The sequence below is a fragment of the Mauremys reevesii genome, linkage group 9, assembly GCF_016161935.1.
Source record: "Mauremys reevesii isolate NIE-2019 linkage group 9, ASM1616193v1, whole genome shotgun sequence".
In the NCBI taxonomy this organism is placed as follows: Eukaryota; Metazoa; Chordata; order Testudines; family Geoemydidae; genus Mauremys; species Mauremys reevesii.
The window spans coordinates 99,103,678-99,121,649 of NC_052631.1; the positions used below are offsets into that span (position 1 = coordinate 99,103,678).

Genomic DNA, 17,972 nt, shown 5'->3' on the forward strand with positions numbered 1-17,972 from the left:
TCACTGAGGATTTGAGTTCTAAAGCCATTTAATATTCAGCAGCTATGTAATTCAGCAACGCGGGATCCTCTTGGAGAATCAGAGCTGTTGAGCTGTGGTTTTAACCTCACTGTATCTTTTCCTTCTCTTTACACTAAACCTAGAAAGAATGTATTATACCTTTATTTATTCACCTTAACATCATGGAGTATTTTCATACTATTTTAAACACTTTCTGACACAGGTCTTTACTTTTGTAGTTAGTACGTAAAATGTATGGGTTTCATAACTATAGCACCGGACTTTCTAATGTGTTGCACCAATACTATTGTATAGCTTTATAATTTACTGCGAAATACAATGCTGTTGTTTCCAATCTTTGTCCGAAACGTTTCCCCACTTTAAAGGGCACTTGAGCAGAACGGCCAAAAGCTAAAATAAGGGGCAGCATTCAGTCTTCTGTTCATGTAGAAAGATTCAGAAGTGGATATCATGAAGAACTACTGTCTGGCAAGCAGCCAGCCCTTTGATAAAAGGTGCAGCTAAAGTGATTTTAGTCATCTCTGATAAAACTCCATAAACAGCAAAATAACAGTCTGTGGGCTAAATCTCACTGATATTTACATGCAGTATCATATACATCATGTCAAATAATTCAGTGAGGTCTCCAACATACTATAAGAACACTATAGTTTAGGCAGCCCACTAGACAAAAGATTTAAAAAAAAAGTACTCTCAATGCAAATAAACTGTGAAATACATATGAAAAACAATGTACCAGTTACAAGTGACATTTATAAGCCTACTTCTAGCAATAAAGATCATGCTAAAAATATGGCATTTGGGACTCTGACAATATTCAAGCTCAATATACTCTAGCCTGAGGCCTGTAAGGAACGTTAGGATACTAAAGGCCTGTATAGTAAGACTATAAATAAGGTTTTCAAAAGTGAAGCATTTTGAATAAATGTTAACATTAATTTTTCAATTGTTAAACCAAACTAATAAAGGATTGATAGTGGTTTAAAGAGTGGAGGGCAGATCTTCAGCTGGTATAAACTGTCACAGCTCTGCTGACTTCAGCAGAGGAGCTGCCCCTCTCCGACACGGCCACAAAAAGACTTTAGATTATTAATCTAAGCAAAATTTGGGGCATTTTGCATTAAAATATTTACCCTCTATCATGGGGCACATCAATCACTGCCAGACTGGCACTTCCTCCTGTTCACTCTGGGAATTAGCTCAAGGTTGACACCCGCATGTGCAGTCTGCACATTATCACTTCTTCTCTGCAGTCTGCCTGCAGCCCCTCTCACAGCATCCAGAACCCACAGCATCCTCTTCATGACTCAGCCCTCCAGCCATGTCCCTATCAATGTTCCCCTGACCGGGGGAGTTTAGCTCCTAGTCCAGCCACTTCCCCAGTAACAAGTGTAGTCAATTATCTTGCCACTTCCCCAGTGGTGAGTCAGGGGGACTATTCCAGGTCCCAGACCAAGTACTCTCCAAATCACAGTCACTTACTGCATTCCTTTGCTTCTACTATCACTGCATTTCCCTGGGCCACTTCCCTGTGGCCACAGCACCCTCCTCAGTCCAAGCAGCCCATCCGGAGCTCCTTCTCTTCTCCCCGGGTTCTTGCCTATCCAAGATGCTACAGGGTTGCAGCTTACTCCAGACACAATCCTCCCTCCTCAAGCTCCAAGCAGCTACTGAGCCTGCTGTGTCCTGAGGCTCTTTGGATGATACAGGAATTGCGATAGTTGACATGAAAGGTCAGGGCTACGGTAATAGTGCCAACATGAGAGGAAAGAACAGAGGAGTGCAGACACGGATCTGAGAGTTAAACCCTCAAGCTTTTTTTGTCCCATGCAGTTCTCAGTCATTGAACTTGGTGGTCAGTGATGCAGCATCAGCTTCTTGTGAGACTGCTCAATTTTTTAATGTAATTCAAATCATCTATGTATTTTTCTCTGCATCAACTCATCGATGGCAAATTTTGAAGCAACATCTGGGAACATCCTCTCTGACACTGAAACCACTGAGTGCCACATGCTAGGAAAGTCAAGTGGAGGCGATAAAGCCTATCAAACACCAAATTGGGAAGATAGATGATGCCATAGTTGCCATTATGGAGGATAATGCTATGACAGGAACTGTTCGTGGGAGAACAGTGGCAGAGGGAAATGGAATCACCAGAAACATACATAACTTCAAATTTCTGTGTGGCTTAGTGTTGTGGCATGACATACTGTTTGAAATAAATGTTGTAAGCAAGAGACTCCAAGGTGTTGACCTTGATATATCTGGAGCAATGGAACAACTGGACGAAGCAGTCATGCCTACTATGTTACCAGTCAGATGAGGGATTTCAAAATGTTCTGAAGAATGCACAGAAGTTGGCAGAGGAACTTCAAACAATCTATTTTCCCACCCATTCAAGAATATAAGAGTCTACAATACCGAAGAAGAAGATGACATTTTGATTATGAGGCATGGGATAATCCCATAAAGAGACCCCAAACAACAATACAAAGTTGAATTTTTTAACCAGGTGCTAGATTGTGCAATACAGTCAGTTGAAGAACGTTTCATGCAGCTCAAGGAACACAGCAGTATATTTGGGATGTTGTATGATATTCCAAAACTCCTCATTGTACCTCATGTATGATATTCCAAACCTCCTCATTGAAGAAGACCTACACCAGCAATACAGGGCACCAGAGACAGTGTTGACATATGATGATATGTGTGATATTGATGCGAGTGATTTAGGTGATGAACTGAAAGCCCTTTCAAGATACATTTCAGCAGGATCAACTCCAAAGGCTGTTCTGGAATATATATGCACATATAAGATGACCACCCTCTTTCCAAATGCTTTTTTGCTCTGTGCATACTTCTAATACTTCCTGTAACAGTTGCCAGTGGAGAACGCAGCTTCTCCAAGCTGAAGTTAATAAAAACACATCTACGCTCCACAATGACACAGGAGAGGCTGGTCGGCCTTGCAACCATCTCAATAGAGCATGAGCTGGCCAAGACTGTGGATCTTCAGCAGAAAGCAGTTCAAATCTTTGCAACCACGAAGGCACGGAAAGCACCACTTTGATAATTTAAACAGATAAAAATGCCAGTGTTTACTATGCAGACAAGAAGAATTACATTTGCTGTTCAGGCATTTGAAAGTCAAGTGTTACTTAAATTTTTGAACAAGGCATTTTAAGTTGTTAGTTCTCCTTTATTGGGGTAGGTAGCAGAGCAGTACCATGAGAGATGTAGAACAGAAGAAGGCAGAATTGAGACCTTTCAAAATTTTGGCCCAAGTGAGGGGGCATAGGGGCGTCATTTGAGCTCCCTGCCTCAGGTGCCAAAATGTTGTGGGCCAGCCCTGGACGTGGGACAGAGTACAAAAGCCCATGGAACATATCTACATTCACTCCGCAGTCTCCCTCCCACTTCCAAGACACCAACCCATCTCCAACTTGACTACTCAGGACAGCCACCAGAATCTACATAATTAAATGCCACTTTCCTGGACCAGGTTTTTGATTCTGTCAATCTGCTGGACAGCGGGGTTCTTCCCAGCCTGCTTTGGAAGTCTGGGAAAACCACTCAGCCCTCATTTACAAAGACATAGCGTCTACCCTTAGGATGTGTTGCTTCTATATTTTTACAATTTATTTATTTTAACTAGTTATTCTAGTACTTAAGTAAATTAGCAGAAACATTCCCTAGTTTAAGGTGGCTTTCTGCACCCCCTCTAAAGCTATTCATCCAAGGTACAAAACTGTGTTGAAACTTTGGGAGTTGAATGGACAACTCCAGTAGAGATTTAATTTCCATTAAATTCCTCAATCAAAATGCACTCTTAGGGTAGGTCTATACTCACCGTCCGGGTCAACGTGGTGAGTTCGACTTCTCGGAGTTCGAACTATTGCGTCTAGAACAGAAGGACAGGCAAAACCTGGCCAATACCTTTGAAATGGGTAATTTTTAAATGTATCCCCCCATATAAATATCAGTCATGGAACAGAAGCCCAATAGCCTTTAAAATCACTCATCTCCTCACGTAGTCGGGGGGGTGGGGTTCTTCTCAACCATGTGCTTTAGGTTCTTGATTAATATGAATCGTGTAAACAAAACTTAGTTTTAGTGCTTATCTCTGCAGCAGACTAGAAGCAGTCTTTCTGTCAATCAGCTTCTGAGTTCTCCCCCTTTGAAGGAAGGTCAATAGAACACAGCCTTCAAGAGAATCCCGCAGATATCACTGGTGATAACTTCCATACAGAGGACAGAAGTTACAAAATTAGAGGGAACAGAGTGAAAAAGAACTTAATTGGTTGATGTAAGAAGGCATTTGTCTCCACAATCAAGGTCTGCCTCTACCGATGATAGGACACAGAAAATGGCAAGAATTCTGCAGTCCTAGCAAACAATCCCATTCCCCACTAGGAAACAAACCTACTTATCACAAAATAATAAGTGTTGGAGATGCACAATATAAAGTACTTCACATTTTATTATAGTGTGTATTATTATACATTCCAGCTAAATATTTTGGGTTGCAGATATACTTGAAAAACAAAAGGTCATAGTTAAAGGAAGTATTTTTTCACACAATGCACAGTCAACCTGTGGAACTCCTTGCCAGAGGATGTTGTGAAGACCAAGACTATAACAGGGTTCAAAAAAGAACTAGATAAGTTCATGGAGGATAGGTCCATCAATGGCTATTACTCAGGATGGACAGGGATGGTGTCCCTAGCCTCTGTTTGCCAGAAGCTGGGAATGGGGAACAGGGGATGGATCACTTGATCCCTTTGGGGCACCCGGCATTGGCCACTGTCAGAAGACAGGATACTGGGCTAAATGGACCTTTGGTCTGACCCAGTATGGCTGTTCTTATGTTCTAACTTTTTGGGTGTTATAATATATAAACAAGTAATACTTATTGCTTGGTTGAAGCTTTAAATTAGCTCAGTTCAAATTACATACCACTTGCTTGACGGATATAAGTTACATTTATAACTAGACAAAGCATGAAACTTTTCAGGGAGAGTAAATATATTTAGATTTATAGAAACTCCTAGCCAAAACAGGTAAAATGCTATACTAAATTAGATTTTAGATGTAGCAGTACCTCAATATTTGACATTCTAAAAACACATAAGGCAACAATTAGTTAATAGTCATTTAATCATTTGGAGTGAATAGAACTGCATGATTCATTTATTTACCCAATTAAAATTCAAGAAAAATGTTCCAATGAAGAGGTAAGAAACTATAGGAATTATCTGACACCATTCTAGATTTCTACACTTCTGCTCTCAGGATAGTTTCTGGAATTTAGTTTTTTCAGCTTTTGAGAGGAATCCTTTTGAGCTAGAATTAAAATGAGAATTTAAGTCACTGTGTATAACATATACATCAATAATCAATTTATTAATAATACTGTATTAATCATTTATATTCATACTCTCAGTAGAGAAAGACCGTAGTTGTAACACATTTAGACTGTTTAGAAAAAATTCACTAGCTCCTCTCACATGCAGGTGCACTATTTAATAATTACACATTTAGTAGTAATATTATTTCAAATTAAGGTATAGATTTACAACCTTCTCCAAAAATCAACACATAATTTTAACCTGAATTTCCAAGAGATTTTAAAGAGAAAAATCTTTGTTACAACAGTTATGAGCAACAATATAAACTGCAAACTAAATGCTATAGTAACAGCAACATGATTTTTAGCAAACTGTAAGAAAGTAAAATCTGGGTACAGCAGAATTTAAAGGTTCTAGTGGAATTATGCTTCAGAGCTATGTAGACAGTACACCCTGCTGGGTAATCAAAGGACCTGCATGTGGTATTGTCTAAACTAAAGGATTGGTACTGTGGCAATGGATACACCCATTCAGACATGAACTATCACAAGCAGACCAAACAGAAAGAAAATCAGAGATACAAGTCAGGACTATTATATTAAGTTATTTCTTTTAGCATTTAAGATGACTGGAACATGTCAGAATTTGTTTATTCAGCATATGTCAATTCATACATCTAAAGAGTGAGGGATATAGAACCCGACATTCAAATTAAGTATCAAAGCCATGATTTAACTCAATACAAACTAGTGTTTCCTCTCTACAAAGCCGTTCTCCAGGGGAAAGGAGATGCATATTACTGCAGGAAGGGTATAATGGATGTCAGTGGCATGAAGACTCACAGGGACGCTCTTGTCAAAGAATCAAGGTACAATTTCACTCAAACAAAACTCTGAACAAAGCTAATTTTAAAACTAGATAGTGTTTTACTGTCACACTTGACTGCCTTAAAACTTAACAATAAAAGTTCAACATTAAACCAAGAAGCATTTGAAAAGTAGAAAGTCAAGTAAAACTGCAAATATAGTTACTAGGGCTTTTTGACTGCAACTAGCAAGGATTCTCTCTCCTTGTTTTATTTTAAAGAAAATCTACTCTCAGATTGTCAAATATATTAGATAATGGTTGGGCTGAAAAATGTTTCCTAAGTATTTCTAAAGCCTTAACATTCTTAGCATGCAAAAGCTTTTCATCACTCAGCTCACTTTTAACATCCTCCAGTTCTTTTTGTATGTTTCTTATTTTTAAATCATAATGCAGTTTCACCTTTTCTATGCAGGCCTTATATCCAAGATCATGTTGCTGTTTTAACTTCTTAACTTCTTGTTGTAAATCCTTGTTCTTTAGATCCAAACTCTGAATCTCTTTTCTTGCCTGAAGCAGCTCTTCATTTAAGCTTCTTATGTTTGCTGATTTTTCATGTAAATGTTGTTTTAAGGCTTGAAGCTCAAAATCTTTTTTTAAGCTGTCCTTTTGAATCTGCTGTAATTGGGTATTTTTGCAGCGAACCTCTTTTTTGGAGTTTAGAAGTTCTTGTTCAGCATTTTCAAAGTCCACTTGTATTTTTTTGCATTTAGCTTTCAGTTCCACTAACTCTGCATTCAAGGTGGACAGCTGAAGTTTCAGAGAAACTCCTTCCACATGGTTCTTGTGCATTTCTTGTCGCAAATCTGCTAATTCCTTTGCATTCCAGATACAATGACCCTCTGTTTTCTTTAAGCTTTCTTCAGTCCCAACATCTAAATTACCAGCTCCACAGCAGGCAGAATCCCCTTCTGTTTCCTTCTTTGAAATGTTTATCTTTGCACCTACTATGTTTGGTTCATATTCTCGTACAATGAGTTTGGAAAAACATTCTTTCCTTTTGAGCCTTTTTTCTTCTTGAAAATTTTTAATTGCTCTATTGTAGATTTCTTCCACTCTCTTTGCTCTTGCTAAAGCCAATTTTTCAAACATCAGAGATTCAGGCTGATAGACTTGACTAAAAAAATCTTGTGCACTAAAATGAGGAGAAAATAACTTCTCCACCCAATGTTTACCTTTGTTCTCCATTTCTAAGGTTTCCATTGCCTGTTAGCAGAAAAATAAAATCAATAGCCAAAGGAACACATTTAAACTTTGATGTGAAGTTTCATCTGAAAGAAACTAAAATTATTAGTAATTATAATTTGTAAAAATTTAGAGGGCAAGCTTCAGGTACCTTTAGCACCTTACTCACGACTTCAGTGGGCCTACTTGTGGAGTAAGGTGCTTTTCAACATGAATAAGGATATCAGAAACTGGTCCAAAGTTACTAGTGTCAGAACATACTAACTATACAGAAGCCCTGCTCTGTTTTAACTGTCTATATGAAATTAAACTACTGGTAGATTGCTTTGAGGAAACAGTTTAGAGATTGATCCTGTTAAAGAAAAGCTTATACTGTTCTTATACGGGGCAAATCCTAGTTTTTAAACCAGGTAAATTTTCTATTGCCTGTAATGAGAGATTTGCCTGAATGTGGATTGAAGGATATGAATCATATTTTCTTTGTTTGTAATTTTTTTTAAACTCTATCACTAAAAAACTCTTTAAAAGGTGCTTATTCAGTTAACATCTAGACAAGGATCTGAATATGTGACACATCACAGTATGTAAATACTAAGTGTTTAAAAATTGTGGAGATGTCAGTGCTTATTAAAATAAATTACTGAAAAACTGCACATAATATGAAGAGACTATACATAGACTTCCTCCTGTAACTCTGACAATTGCTCTGCAAAATTTCTGATATTCCAGTCCTCATCCTCTCTGAGCACAGACTATCAATTGTGTAGCAACGGTTAGTTTTGCTATGAGAATCAATGTTTTAGGGACAACAATAAGATTCCCAAATACTTTTCACTAGAGACTAAATCAGAATTTGACTCAAGATCGCCAGAGATGAAAGATCTATGGATTAATCCACAGTGCTATTTACTCCATGTTTCCCTGCACTATCATCACTGAACTAAGAAGATGAATCAAGGGTTATGCATGGTGCTAGGAATATTTAAGACAGTTACCATTTTTATTTGGATTTACATTGAAATCCAAGAACAATAACATGAGGCAAAATATATTGAAAAGAGATTACATCAGTTAGCTTCTCTAATGATTTGACTGTCTACAAATATTGAAGAGTTTTATAAAACCAAATAGGAATATAAATTTAATATGGACAAGCTATGTCTCAGGCACAAGGGATAGGTTTGTGGAGTAAGAGGGGTAATAATGATACTAGAATAGTAAAAGTACTAATATTTCACTGATTCAAATTCAGAACAGCTCAGTGATGACTGAAAGATCCCCCTAATTCAAAAGTGTCTCATGTCTCAAGGATTTTCTCATGGAGTCACACTGAATATGACAATAAGGTACTGAATACATTGATCTTAGCTTAATAAATTGAAGCTTAATTACTACATGAAGGCTTTATTCTGCACTTTGTACAACCTCCCACTGACATTAGGCCGTGATCTGCCATAGATTGAGGAGGGTATGATTTCTAATTTTTTATCTTGGCCCAAGATCCATAACATGGAATCAGGCCTTCTCCAAATAAGTTTGACACTCATGATCTAATGGCTATTTGATGACCTATGTGAAATGAGCTTGGTGGTCTCCGTCTAGTTCCTTGTGGACAGATGTCCATGTCACAGCGAGACGATCGCTACAGCTGTTGCCAGTGACTAAAATAACCTGGAGAGAGGGGACAGGGATTGACACAAAGAGGCCAGCAACTTTATAATCATGGAGCCAGTTACCCTCTCATTTAAGGTTGTCCCTTATCAGTGTTGAGGTACAGTGGCAGGGCAGTTTGGGTAGACTTACTACCCATTATGTAGATAGAAGTCATCAATCTCCAGGATTGGCAGCATGGGAAATGGGTGACAGGGGATGGATCACTTGATTACCTGTTCTGTTCATTCCCTCTCGGGCACCTGGCATTGGCCACTGTCGGAAGACAGGATAGGGGGCTATATGGATCTTTGGTCTGACCCAGTATGTCCGTTCTTATGTTCTTATGTAATGAATGCTGGGGGACATAAACCTGTTTTGGATAATTGGGAATTTCAGATCTTTGAAACAATACTGTATCCTACACTGAGGATGAAGAATTTCATGCATATTTATGTGATATTTTAAATCTCTCTTTTTTTAACTCCTGTGTTAAATTGTCCCATGTTTAGCACCACTGAGAATAAATGCAGCACATGCCTGACCCTGAAGAACAATTATTATTTACAAACTGAAAGAGTGCGTAGGCCAGATGCGGGGAGGGACGACAAAAGAGACACAAAATAATGTTGTTGGACTCGATGCAGTGATTTTTTAAACTGTTGGGGAAAAAACTGGGTAAGCCACACAGATGTACTGAAGCTGCAGACAAAGGTAAATCACATGCCATCATTAAGGCCCCAGTGCTTAATTCATGCACATATGAAGCCCCTTTGAAGTCAATAGGAGTCTGCCCATGTGGCTGCTCAGAGGATCAAGGTCATATTTAGCAAGTGATCATGAGAACCAGGACTTTGGAGCGGAGCCTGGAGCTGGAGCAGCTCCGGAGCAGTGGAGCTGCCCGGAGCACAGCTCCAAAGCCCTGATGATAACCATATAAACTATGAAGAAAGAGAAAGTGGGGAGTATTACCTGGAGCTGAGAGAGGTGAATTTTCCTGGCATTCCTTTCTCCAACAATATAGGAATCTTTAGGACAGAGACCCATATTAGCATTCCAGTCCATTTTAAAACCAAACTGAGTTTGCACAGCCATAATGTTTGTTCATATTTTTATTCCCTTTAAAAGATAAACAGACACTGTTTGTTGAGGAGGTTCAATGGGGGAACAAATGCCTCCTGCAGGTAAGTGGGTTTGTCCTCACCCTGTGGTTACCCATCACGAGTTCGAGGGTGATAAATGACCCAAGTTCAGGGGATACCCAATGTCACCGCAGCACCATCCATCATCAAAGGCTGTAACCACAGCGGGACAGGGGGACTACTGCTGCAGAGGGGCTACCCAGCACCCCACATGACTAGGACTCAGAGTTAATAGAGCCATAATAATGGTAGGAACATCAAAGGTACAGAGTGCTACCCAGTGCCCCAAGCTGTAGGAGAAGCTAACTTGATAAGATTGAGGCACTCCAGCACCCCAGGTTATAAGGGAGGGGGCACCCAGCACCCCAGGCTGCAACTCCTTGGGGGGGGACCCAAAGACCCCAGGCTGTAACCCCTTAGGATGGGGACACCCAGCACTCCAGGCTGTAACACCTTAGGGTGGGAGCACCCAGCACCCCAAGCTGGGTAACCCCTTAGGGTGGAGGCACCCAGCACCCCAGGCTGTGTAACCCCTTGGAAGGGACCCGAGCACCCCAGGCTGTAACCCCATAGGGTGGGGGCACCCAGCACCCCAGGGGGCTGTGTAACTCCTTAGGGTGCAGGCACCCAGCACTCCAGGCTGTAACCCCTTAGGGTGGGAGCACCCAGCACCCCAGGGGGCTGTGTAACTCCTTAGGGTGCGGGCACCCAGCACCCCAGGCTGTAACCCATAGGGTGGGGACACCCAGCACCCCAGGGGGCTGTGTAACTCCTTGGGGTGCGGGCACCCAGCACCCCAGGCTGTAACCCATAGGGTGGGAGCACCCCTGGAGGCTGTGTAACTCCTTAGGGTGGGGGCACCCAGCACCCCAGGCTGTAACCCATAGGGTGGGGGCACCCAGCACCCCAGGGGGCTGTGTAACCCCTTAGGGTGCGGGCACCCAGCGCTGAGCGGACACCGGCACTGTTGCGTGCGCTCTGCCCACGCCTGGCACCGCTGGCAGCGGCGGGCAGCGGCGGCGCCAGCCCAGCCCTACCTGGTGCCGGAGGGCGGAGTCCTTCCCGCGGGGCAGCAGCGGCGGCGTTTGCGAGCCAAGCGGCCCGGCGCGAGTCCCCCTAGCAACGCGGCCTAGAAAAGCGGGGCCTCCAGGCCTCGGCTCGCGGCCGGCTCCGCCCCGGGGGGCGGGCAGGGGAAGCGGCTCCCCTCGCACTAACCGGGGCAGGGACGTGGCGGGCGAAACCCGGGCCGGGCAGGAGAGGAGGGGCTGCCGCCCCGGGCCCCTCGTCCTGCCCCCGTCCGTGCCCGGAGGGGCCCCAAGTGCAGGCACCGGCTGCCCCGCTGTTCCCTCACGTGCGGGATCCCCGGCCTAGCCAGGAGCCTGGCCACCGTGGGCGAGGTGTGAAGCCAGTGGCTGGGGCCCGCGCAGAGGAGAAACCCAGAGCTGGTTTCTAGCCTCCCCCCAAGGGCTCAGCACCTAGAAGGCAAATAAAGAACCCAACAGGGCACTTTTATTTTAATTAACCTCCTCATCCTTTCCCAGCTGGGCTGGCGCTGCCTCCCGGGCTTCCCTCATGACGGCTGAATGCTCGGGGTTGGCGCGTTGCTGCAGGGGGTGATGCCAAAGGCTCCAAGCAACGCTCCAGGGCACCTGCACTGACGCCTTCGTGTGGAAATGGGGGACCATGAGTGATGACAGGCACAGCCTGTGCTGAGCAGCGGGCTGGACTAGATCAGTGGCTCTCAAACTTTTTTACTGGTGACCCATTTCACACAGCAAGCCTCTGAGTGTGACCCCCCCCTTATAAATTAAAAACACTTTTTTATATATTTCACAGCATTATAAATGCTGGAGGCAAAGCAGGATTTGAGGTGGAGGTTGACAGCTTGCAACCCCCCCATGTAATAACCTCATGACCCCCTGAGAGGTCCCAACCCCCAGTTTGAGAACCCCTGGACTAGATGACCTCCTGAGATCTCTTCCAACCCTAATCTATGAAGCTGTCCAGGGCCCTATTTACAGAGAAATGCAGCCACACTACTGCCATGCTCAGACAGCTCAACTGGCTCCCACATTCATTTGAAGATTAGTAAGCAATTGCCGTTTCCTAAAAACCCCTCCATGGATTTGCTCAGCCCTTCTCATCTACTCATCTCATCTACTTAGCAGCTCATCTAGCCCTGGTAATCTCGGTCCCACCTCACTAGGTTCTGTTGGAACTGGAGACGCCTCCTCTTTTGCAGCTTCTGCCATCTAGAACAGCCTTCTTGTACCTTGGCCTCAGTGATTCTCCATCTTATTTCCAAGAACCCATTTTTTCCTGTCATTTCTAATTTCTCTTTCACCCTGCTTATTTAGCTCTGCAGGCAGTTTTTTTAAACATACCATACAAGACATTGTATCACAATATCCAGATTGAATATTAAGCCGTGTCTACACGACGTTTCAACCATCAGTGGCCACCCACTGAGGTAGCTGCCCCTAGGGGCGGCTCTAGCAATTTCGCCGCCCCAAGCACGGCGGCACGCCGCGGGGGGCGCTCTGGCGGTCGCCGGTCCCGCGGCTACGGTGGACCTCCTGCAGACATGCCTGCGGAGGGTCTGCTGGTCCCGCAGCTCCAGTGGAGCATCCGCAGGCATGCCTGTGGGAGGTCCACCGGAGCCGCGGGACCCGAGGACCCTCCGCAGGCACGCCTGCGGGAGGTCCACCGGAGCCGCCTGCCGCCCTCCCGGCGACCGGCGGAGCGCCCCCCGCAGCATGCCGCCCCAAGCACGCGCTTGGCGTGCTGGGGCCTGGAGCCGGCCCTGGCTGCCCCAGTGCAAATCCCAGGGTACGCAGGGAAGACTGCTATAAATTATGATTTGCACCAGTGCATTTTAGCCCAGTTTCAAACACAAATAAACAGCATTGATGCAAATTGCTTATAGCAGTTTATCTTGTTTACACAAGGGGTGCAACTATACTGGTGGCTGGGCACTGATGGTTATAACAGGGACAGGGCCGGCTCCAGGCACCAGCTTCGCAAGCAGGTGCTTGGGGTGGCCACTCCGGAGAGGGGCGGCAGGTCCAGGTATTCTGCGGCAATTTGGCGGAGGGTCCCTCACTCCTGGTCGGAAAGAAGGACCTCCCGCTGAATTGCCGCAGATCGCGATCTCGGCTTTTTTTTTTTTTTGCACGCGCGCTGCTTGGGGCAGCAAAACCCCTGGAGCCGTCCCTGAACAGGGACAAACTCCCAGTAGAGTTCTTGTACCATCATGGTGCCCTAGCCACACATCTACATATGGAACTTCTCACTTTCTTCTATATTTTTTACAATCCATTTAGTGTAAACAACTTTGTGAAATCAGAAAACATCACTATCTTGCTGTTCACGTTCTCCTCCAAATATATTTAAACAGCATCAGCCCCAATACCAATGGAGGCAAAACTATTCATCTCCATTGTGAGGAGCAGCCATTCTGTATGACTGTTTCCTATCACTAACCAGCTTTTTGATCCACGACAATACTTTGCCCTTTACTTTGTCGTCAGTTTATCTTCTCTACATCTTTTATGAGAGCCCTTAGTAAAAAATTTTTGAAAATCCAAGTATATTTTATCCCCTAGGTCTCCAGTACTTACTATTTTATTAGCTTGAATCAAGTCAGGGAGGCATAATTTTGCCTTTGAAAATCAGTATTGGTGTGATCTTATCAAGTAAGCCTTATCCAAGTATTGGACTATTTTATCCTTAGATTCCAAGTACCAAGGTAAGGCTCACCACTATATAATACCAAGAATTGCCCCTGTCTTCTTTTTTTTTAGAGAATAAGTACCCTGTTTATAATTTTGCAGCCTTCTGGAACAACTGTGGGATTTTAAAGATTTATTACATGCTTTAGCTGTGTACCAACTATGGCTGCAGCTGCTTGCACTGGTTGTCTTGGAGTTGACTCAAGGTGAGCAATGGACTACCAATCAAGTATCATTATAATGATACACATAAATTAGTAGAGGTCAACAATATGTAGCAAATCTGATCTACAACATATAAGCCCTCTGAAGAAAACACTAACGACTTCAACTGGCCCATTCAGGACCCTTTCTTGCCTTACTAAGGACAATTGAATCATAAAAATGTAGTCTGGAAGGGACCTTGATAAGTCATCAAGTCCAGCTCCTGTGATGTGGCAGGACCAAGTAAACCTAGACTATTGTTGACAGGTGTTTGTCCAGCCTGTTTTTAAAAATCTTCAATGACAGGATTCCAGAACCTCCTTTGGATGCCTATCCCAGAGCTTAATTACCCTTGTAGTTAGAAAGTTTTTCCTAATATCTAATTTAAATCTCCCTTGCTTCAGATTAAGCCCATTATTTCTCATCCTACCTTCAGTGGACATGGAGAACAATTGAGCACTGTCTTCTTTATAGCCCTTAATGTATCTGAAGAGTGTTATTGGGTGCCTCCTCAGTCTTCTTTTCTCAAGACTAAACATTCCCATTTTTTTAACCTTTCTTATAGGTCAGGTTTTCTAAACCTTTTACCATTTTTGTTGCTTGCCTCTGGACTCTTTCCAATTCGTCCGCATCTTTCCTAAAGTGTGGTCCCCAGAGTTGGACACAGTATTACAGCTGAGGCCTCACCAGTGTTGAATAGAGTGGAACAGTTACCTCCCCTGTCTTACATACAACCCTCCTGTTAATACACCCCAGAATTATATTAGCCTTTTTTGCATCTGCATCATATTGTTGACTCATATTCAATTTGTGGTCCACTTATAACTCCCAGATCATTTTCAGCAGTACTAGTGCCTAGGCTCAGTGAAACCAGACTTGCTTATGCGTCCCACCTTGAGGAAGTGGAAGTAGGCTACACCTACTACTGGATTGGCAAGGCCAAGGATGAGCCACGACAGTTGGGGCTAGGGTTCAGCATATGGTCTGACATTGCCCGCATGTTTGACTCGAGTCGCTCCCCAAGGGAAATGACTGACTTAATGGTACTCTGCATCAACTTACCCAGAGATCAGTATGCCACCATTCATCAGCGCCTACCCACCGACAATGATTCATACAGACATAATCAAGGAGGCATTTTATGAAAATCTCAGGAGGGTCATCAGAGGGGTGCCACACCAGGACAAACTTGTGCTTGGAGACTTTACTGCTTTTGTGGGAGTTGACTCTGATACATGTAGCAGGGCACAAGACCATCATGGCATTGGAAGGTCAAATTCCAATGGCCAGCTTCTTCTTCCAAGAGTGCCCTAAGTTCAATCTCAGTTACCAACCTAGTCTTCCAAAAGGCAAACAAATATAAGACAAGATGGATGCATCTGAGGTCAAAACAGTGGCACATGTTGGACTATGTAATTGTATGGTCTAAAGACATTAAAGATGTGTACATCAGTCACTCTTTGAGAAATGCTGAATGCTGGTGAGACGATTGGCTTGTGTGAGAAGCATCATGTCACTACATTTCTCACCAAAGCATTCCAAAGATTCCTCAAACCATCCTAGAAGATCAGTGTGGCTGCCATGAAAGACCCCAGCAAACAAATGAATTGAAACAGAGTTGGAGATTGTGTTAGCTGATGTCTCAGAGAACTCCACAGATGTTGAGGCAACCTGGCAGAAGCTCAGAGATGTCACATATAATGCGGCATCCAAGGTTCTTGGCTTTGTAAGACAGAAACACCAGGACTACATCTTGGACAAGAAATCAGTAATGAAGAAGGCCAGATATATCAGGGCAAACATATACTACAAACCCAATTAAGGCTAATGAAGAGTCACAGGTAGGAGCAGAAGGCTGCAGAAAGTGGTTGACAAGCATGGCATGAAGGCCCTCTACGAAGGTCTCTGCGCTGTGTATGGCCCAAAATCCAGTGGTACAGTCCCTATCCTCACAGCAGATTGTAATCGGCTGCTCACAGACAAAGAGTTATATTTTCTGTCACTGAGCAAAGCACTTTGATAGTCTCCTGAACTGTCAATCCATTATGTTCTATGAAGCCATCAGCTCACTCCCACAGCATCCTGTCCTGGAGGAGCTGTCCATGGATCCTTCTGTAGACAAGGTTACTGAGGCCCACCTGGTCAGGAAACTCACCAGTCTTTTCAAGACTATATGGGAACACAGTATTGTGCCCCAGAAGTATACAGATGCCTTCATAGTCCATCTATACAAGAGGAAGGGAAGCTGTGACAACCACTGTGGAATCTCACTGCTGTCTATAGCAGGAAAGATCCTTGCACTACTTGTCCTCATCAGGCTCGTCTCTCGCCTCGTTAGGGTGAAAGTGTGAAAAATCAGGATGGGGGTGGGAGGTTATAGGTGCCTATATAAGAAAAAGCCCTGAATATCGGGACTATCCCTATGAAATTGGGACATCTGGTCACCCTATGCCTAGTGGACTTGATGCATCCAGAGTCACACTGTGGCTTTCATGTTGGCCATGGCACTATGGAGATTTCTGCAGCCCGACAAATACAAGAGAAGGCTGGTGAACAGAACAAGGACCTGTACATTTTGTTTGTTGACCAAGGCCTTCAACACTGGATTGTGAGGGCCCATGGAAACGTCTTCATAAGTGTGGTTGTACAGAGAAGATGATTGCTGTCATTTGCTCATTTTATGATGGCATGATGGCCAGGGTGATGGAATGGCGTGACTCATCAGAAGCCTTCCTTGTAACCAACTGCACCAAACGAGGAAGCATAATGGCTCCAGTCCTCTTTGCCATTGTCTTCGCAGCCTTGCTCTTTAGAAGCAGCAAAGAATCCTGTGGCACCTTATAGACTAACAGATTTTTTTGCAGCATTCTCTTTTCTAAATATACACACTTCTTCTGCATTGCCAGCTGCTTATCCAGTAAAGTGTCACTGCTGCACAAACATCTGTTTATCTATATCTATAAAATCTAAAGAGCTGCTGCTTGCTAGACCCTCTGAGCCTTGCTCTTGTTCACATTGTAGGACTCTAATAGAAGCATACACATTCAGTTTAGATTGGATGGGGGTCGATTCTATCTACAGTGACTCAGAGTCTGATCTTCAGCACAGAAGTCCTTGAGAGATGCCAAATCCCTGGTATTGAGAATATGCTCATCAAGACTCAACTTCACATAGTCTGTATGGAGGTTTCTTGTATACCAAAAGCAGTGTTCTACAGTTAGCTGAGCACAGAAACCTGCTCTAAAGTCAAGTCAACCTCAGATATAAAGACACCTTAAAGGCCAACCTCAAAGCATGAAAGATGACATCAAAACCTGGAAACACATTGCATTGGACAGACATAGATGAAGAGGTCTGTGCCATGAGGCCTTGTCCTCTTTTGAGGAGTGGTGCATGAGGTCTTTGCAGGAGAAGAGAGCATGTCGTAAGGTCAGCTCCTCAAACCCTCCCCTCAATGATGACTACATTTGCAAGACATGCAGTTGCATTTGCAAATACAGGACTGGACTCGTTTCCCATGTGAGAAGCTATAAAAACAAATAAATCCAAAACTTAAGTCAGTACTAGCTGAATGCTTTTCTTTTGAAGTGATGGGAGAATCCATCACTGCCTAGCCAGTTGTTCCCTATTTTGTAGTTGTGTATTTGATTTTTCCTTCCTAAATGAAGTACTTTGCATTTTACTGAATTTCATCTTGTTGAATTCAGACCAGTTCTCCAATTTGCCAAGGTTGTTTTGAATTCTAATCGTGTTCCTCCAGAATGCTTGCAATCCCTCCCAGTTTGGTGCCCTCTGCAGATTTTGCAAGCACACTCTCCATGCCATTA

The 17,972-nt window shown here is 43.4% G+C and overlaps 1 protein-coding gene and 1 long non-coding RNA gene across 10 annotated transcripts in view; one reads left to right on the top strand and one right to left on the bottom strand.

Annotated features, from left to right (window-relative positions):
* On the bottom strand, window positions 1-11,799 carry CCDC160 (coiled-coil domain containing 160). 9 transcript variants are annotated; one of them, XM_039487002.1, is made up of 4 exons: window positions 11,248-11,377; window positions 10,041-10,187; window positions 6,636-7,439; window positions 1-139 (listed from the first exon to the last, which is right to left on the bottom strand). In XM_039487002.1, the coding sequence occupies exons 2-4, from the start codon at window positions 10,161-10,163 to the stop codon at window positions 134-136; spliced, it is 933 nt and encodes a 310-aa protein (XP_039342936.1). In that variant the 5' UTR covers window positions 10,164-10,187; window positions 11,248-11,377; the 3' UTR covers window positions 1-133. The 9 variants fall into 9 exon arrangements, with proteins under 9 accessions (XP_039342936.1, XP_039342935.1, XP_039342928.1 ...); XM_039487001.1 differs by lacking the exon at window positions 1-139 and adding an exon at window positions 4,809-5,364; XM_039486994.1 differs by lacking the exons at window positions 1-139; window positions 11,248-11,377 and adding an exon at window positions 11,734-11,799 and having other exon boundaries at window positions 5,373-7,439.
* LOC120371352 overlaps window positions 11,365-17,972 on the top strand; it is a 17,322-nt gene continuing 10,714 nt past the window's right edge. Inside the window, exon 1 of the long non-coding RNA XR_005584299.1 lies at window positions 11,365-11,607. This is a non-coding gene — a long non-coding RNA (uncharacterized LOC120371352). The remainder of the gene's footprint in view (window positions 11,608-17,972) is intronic.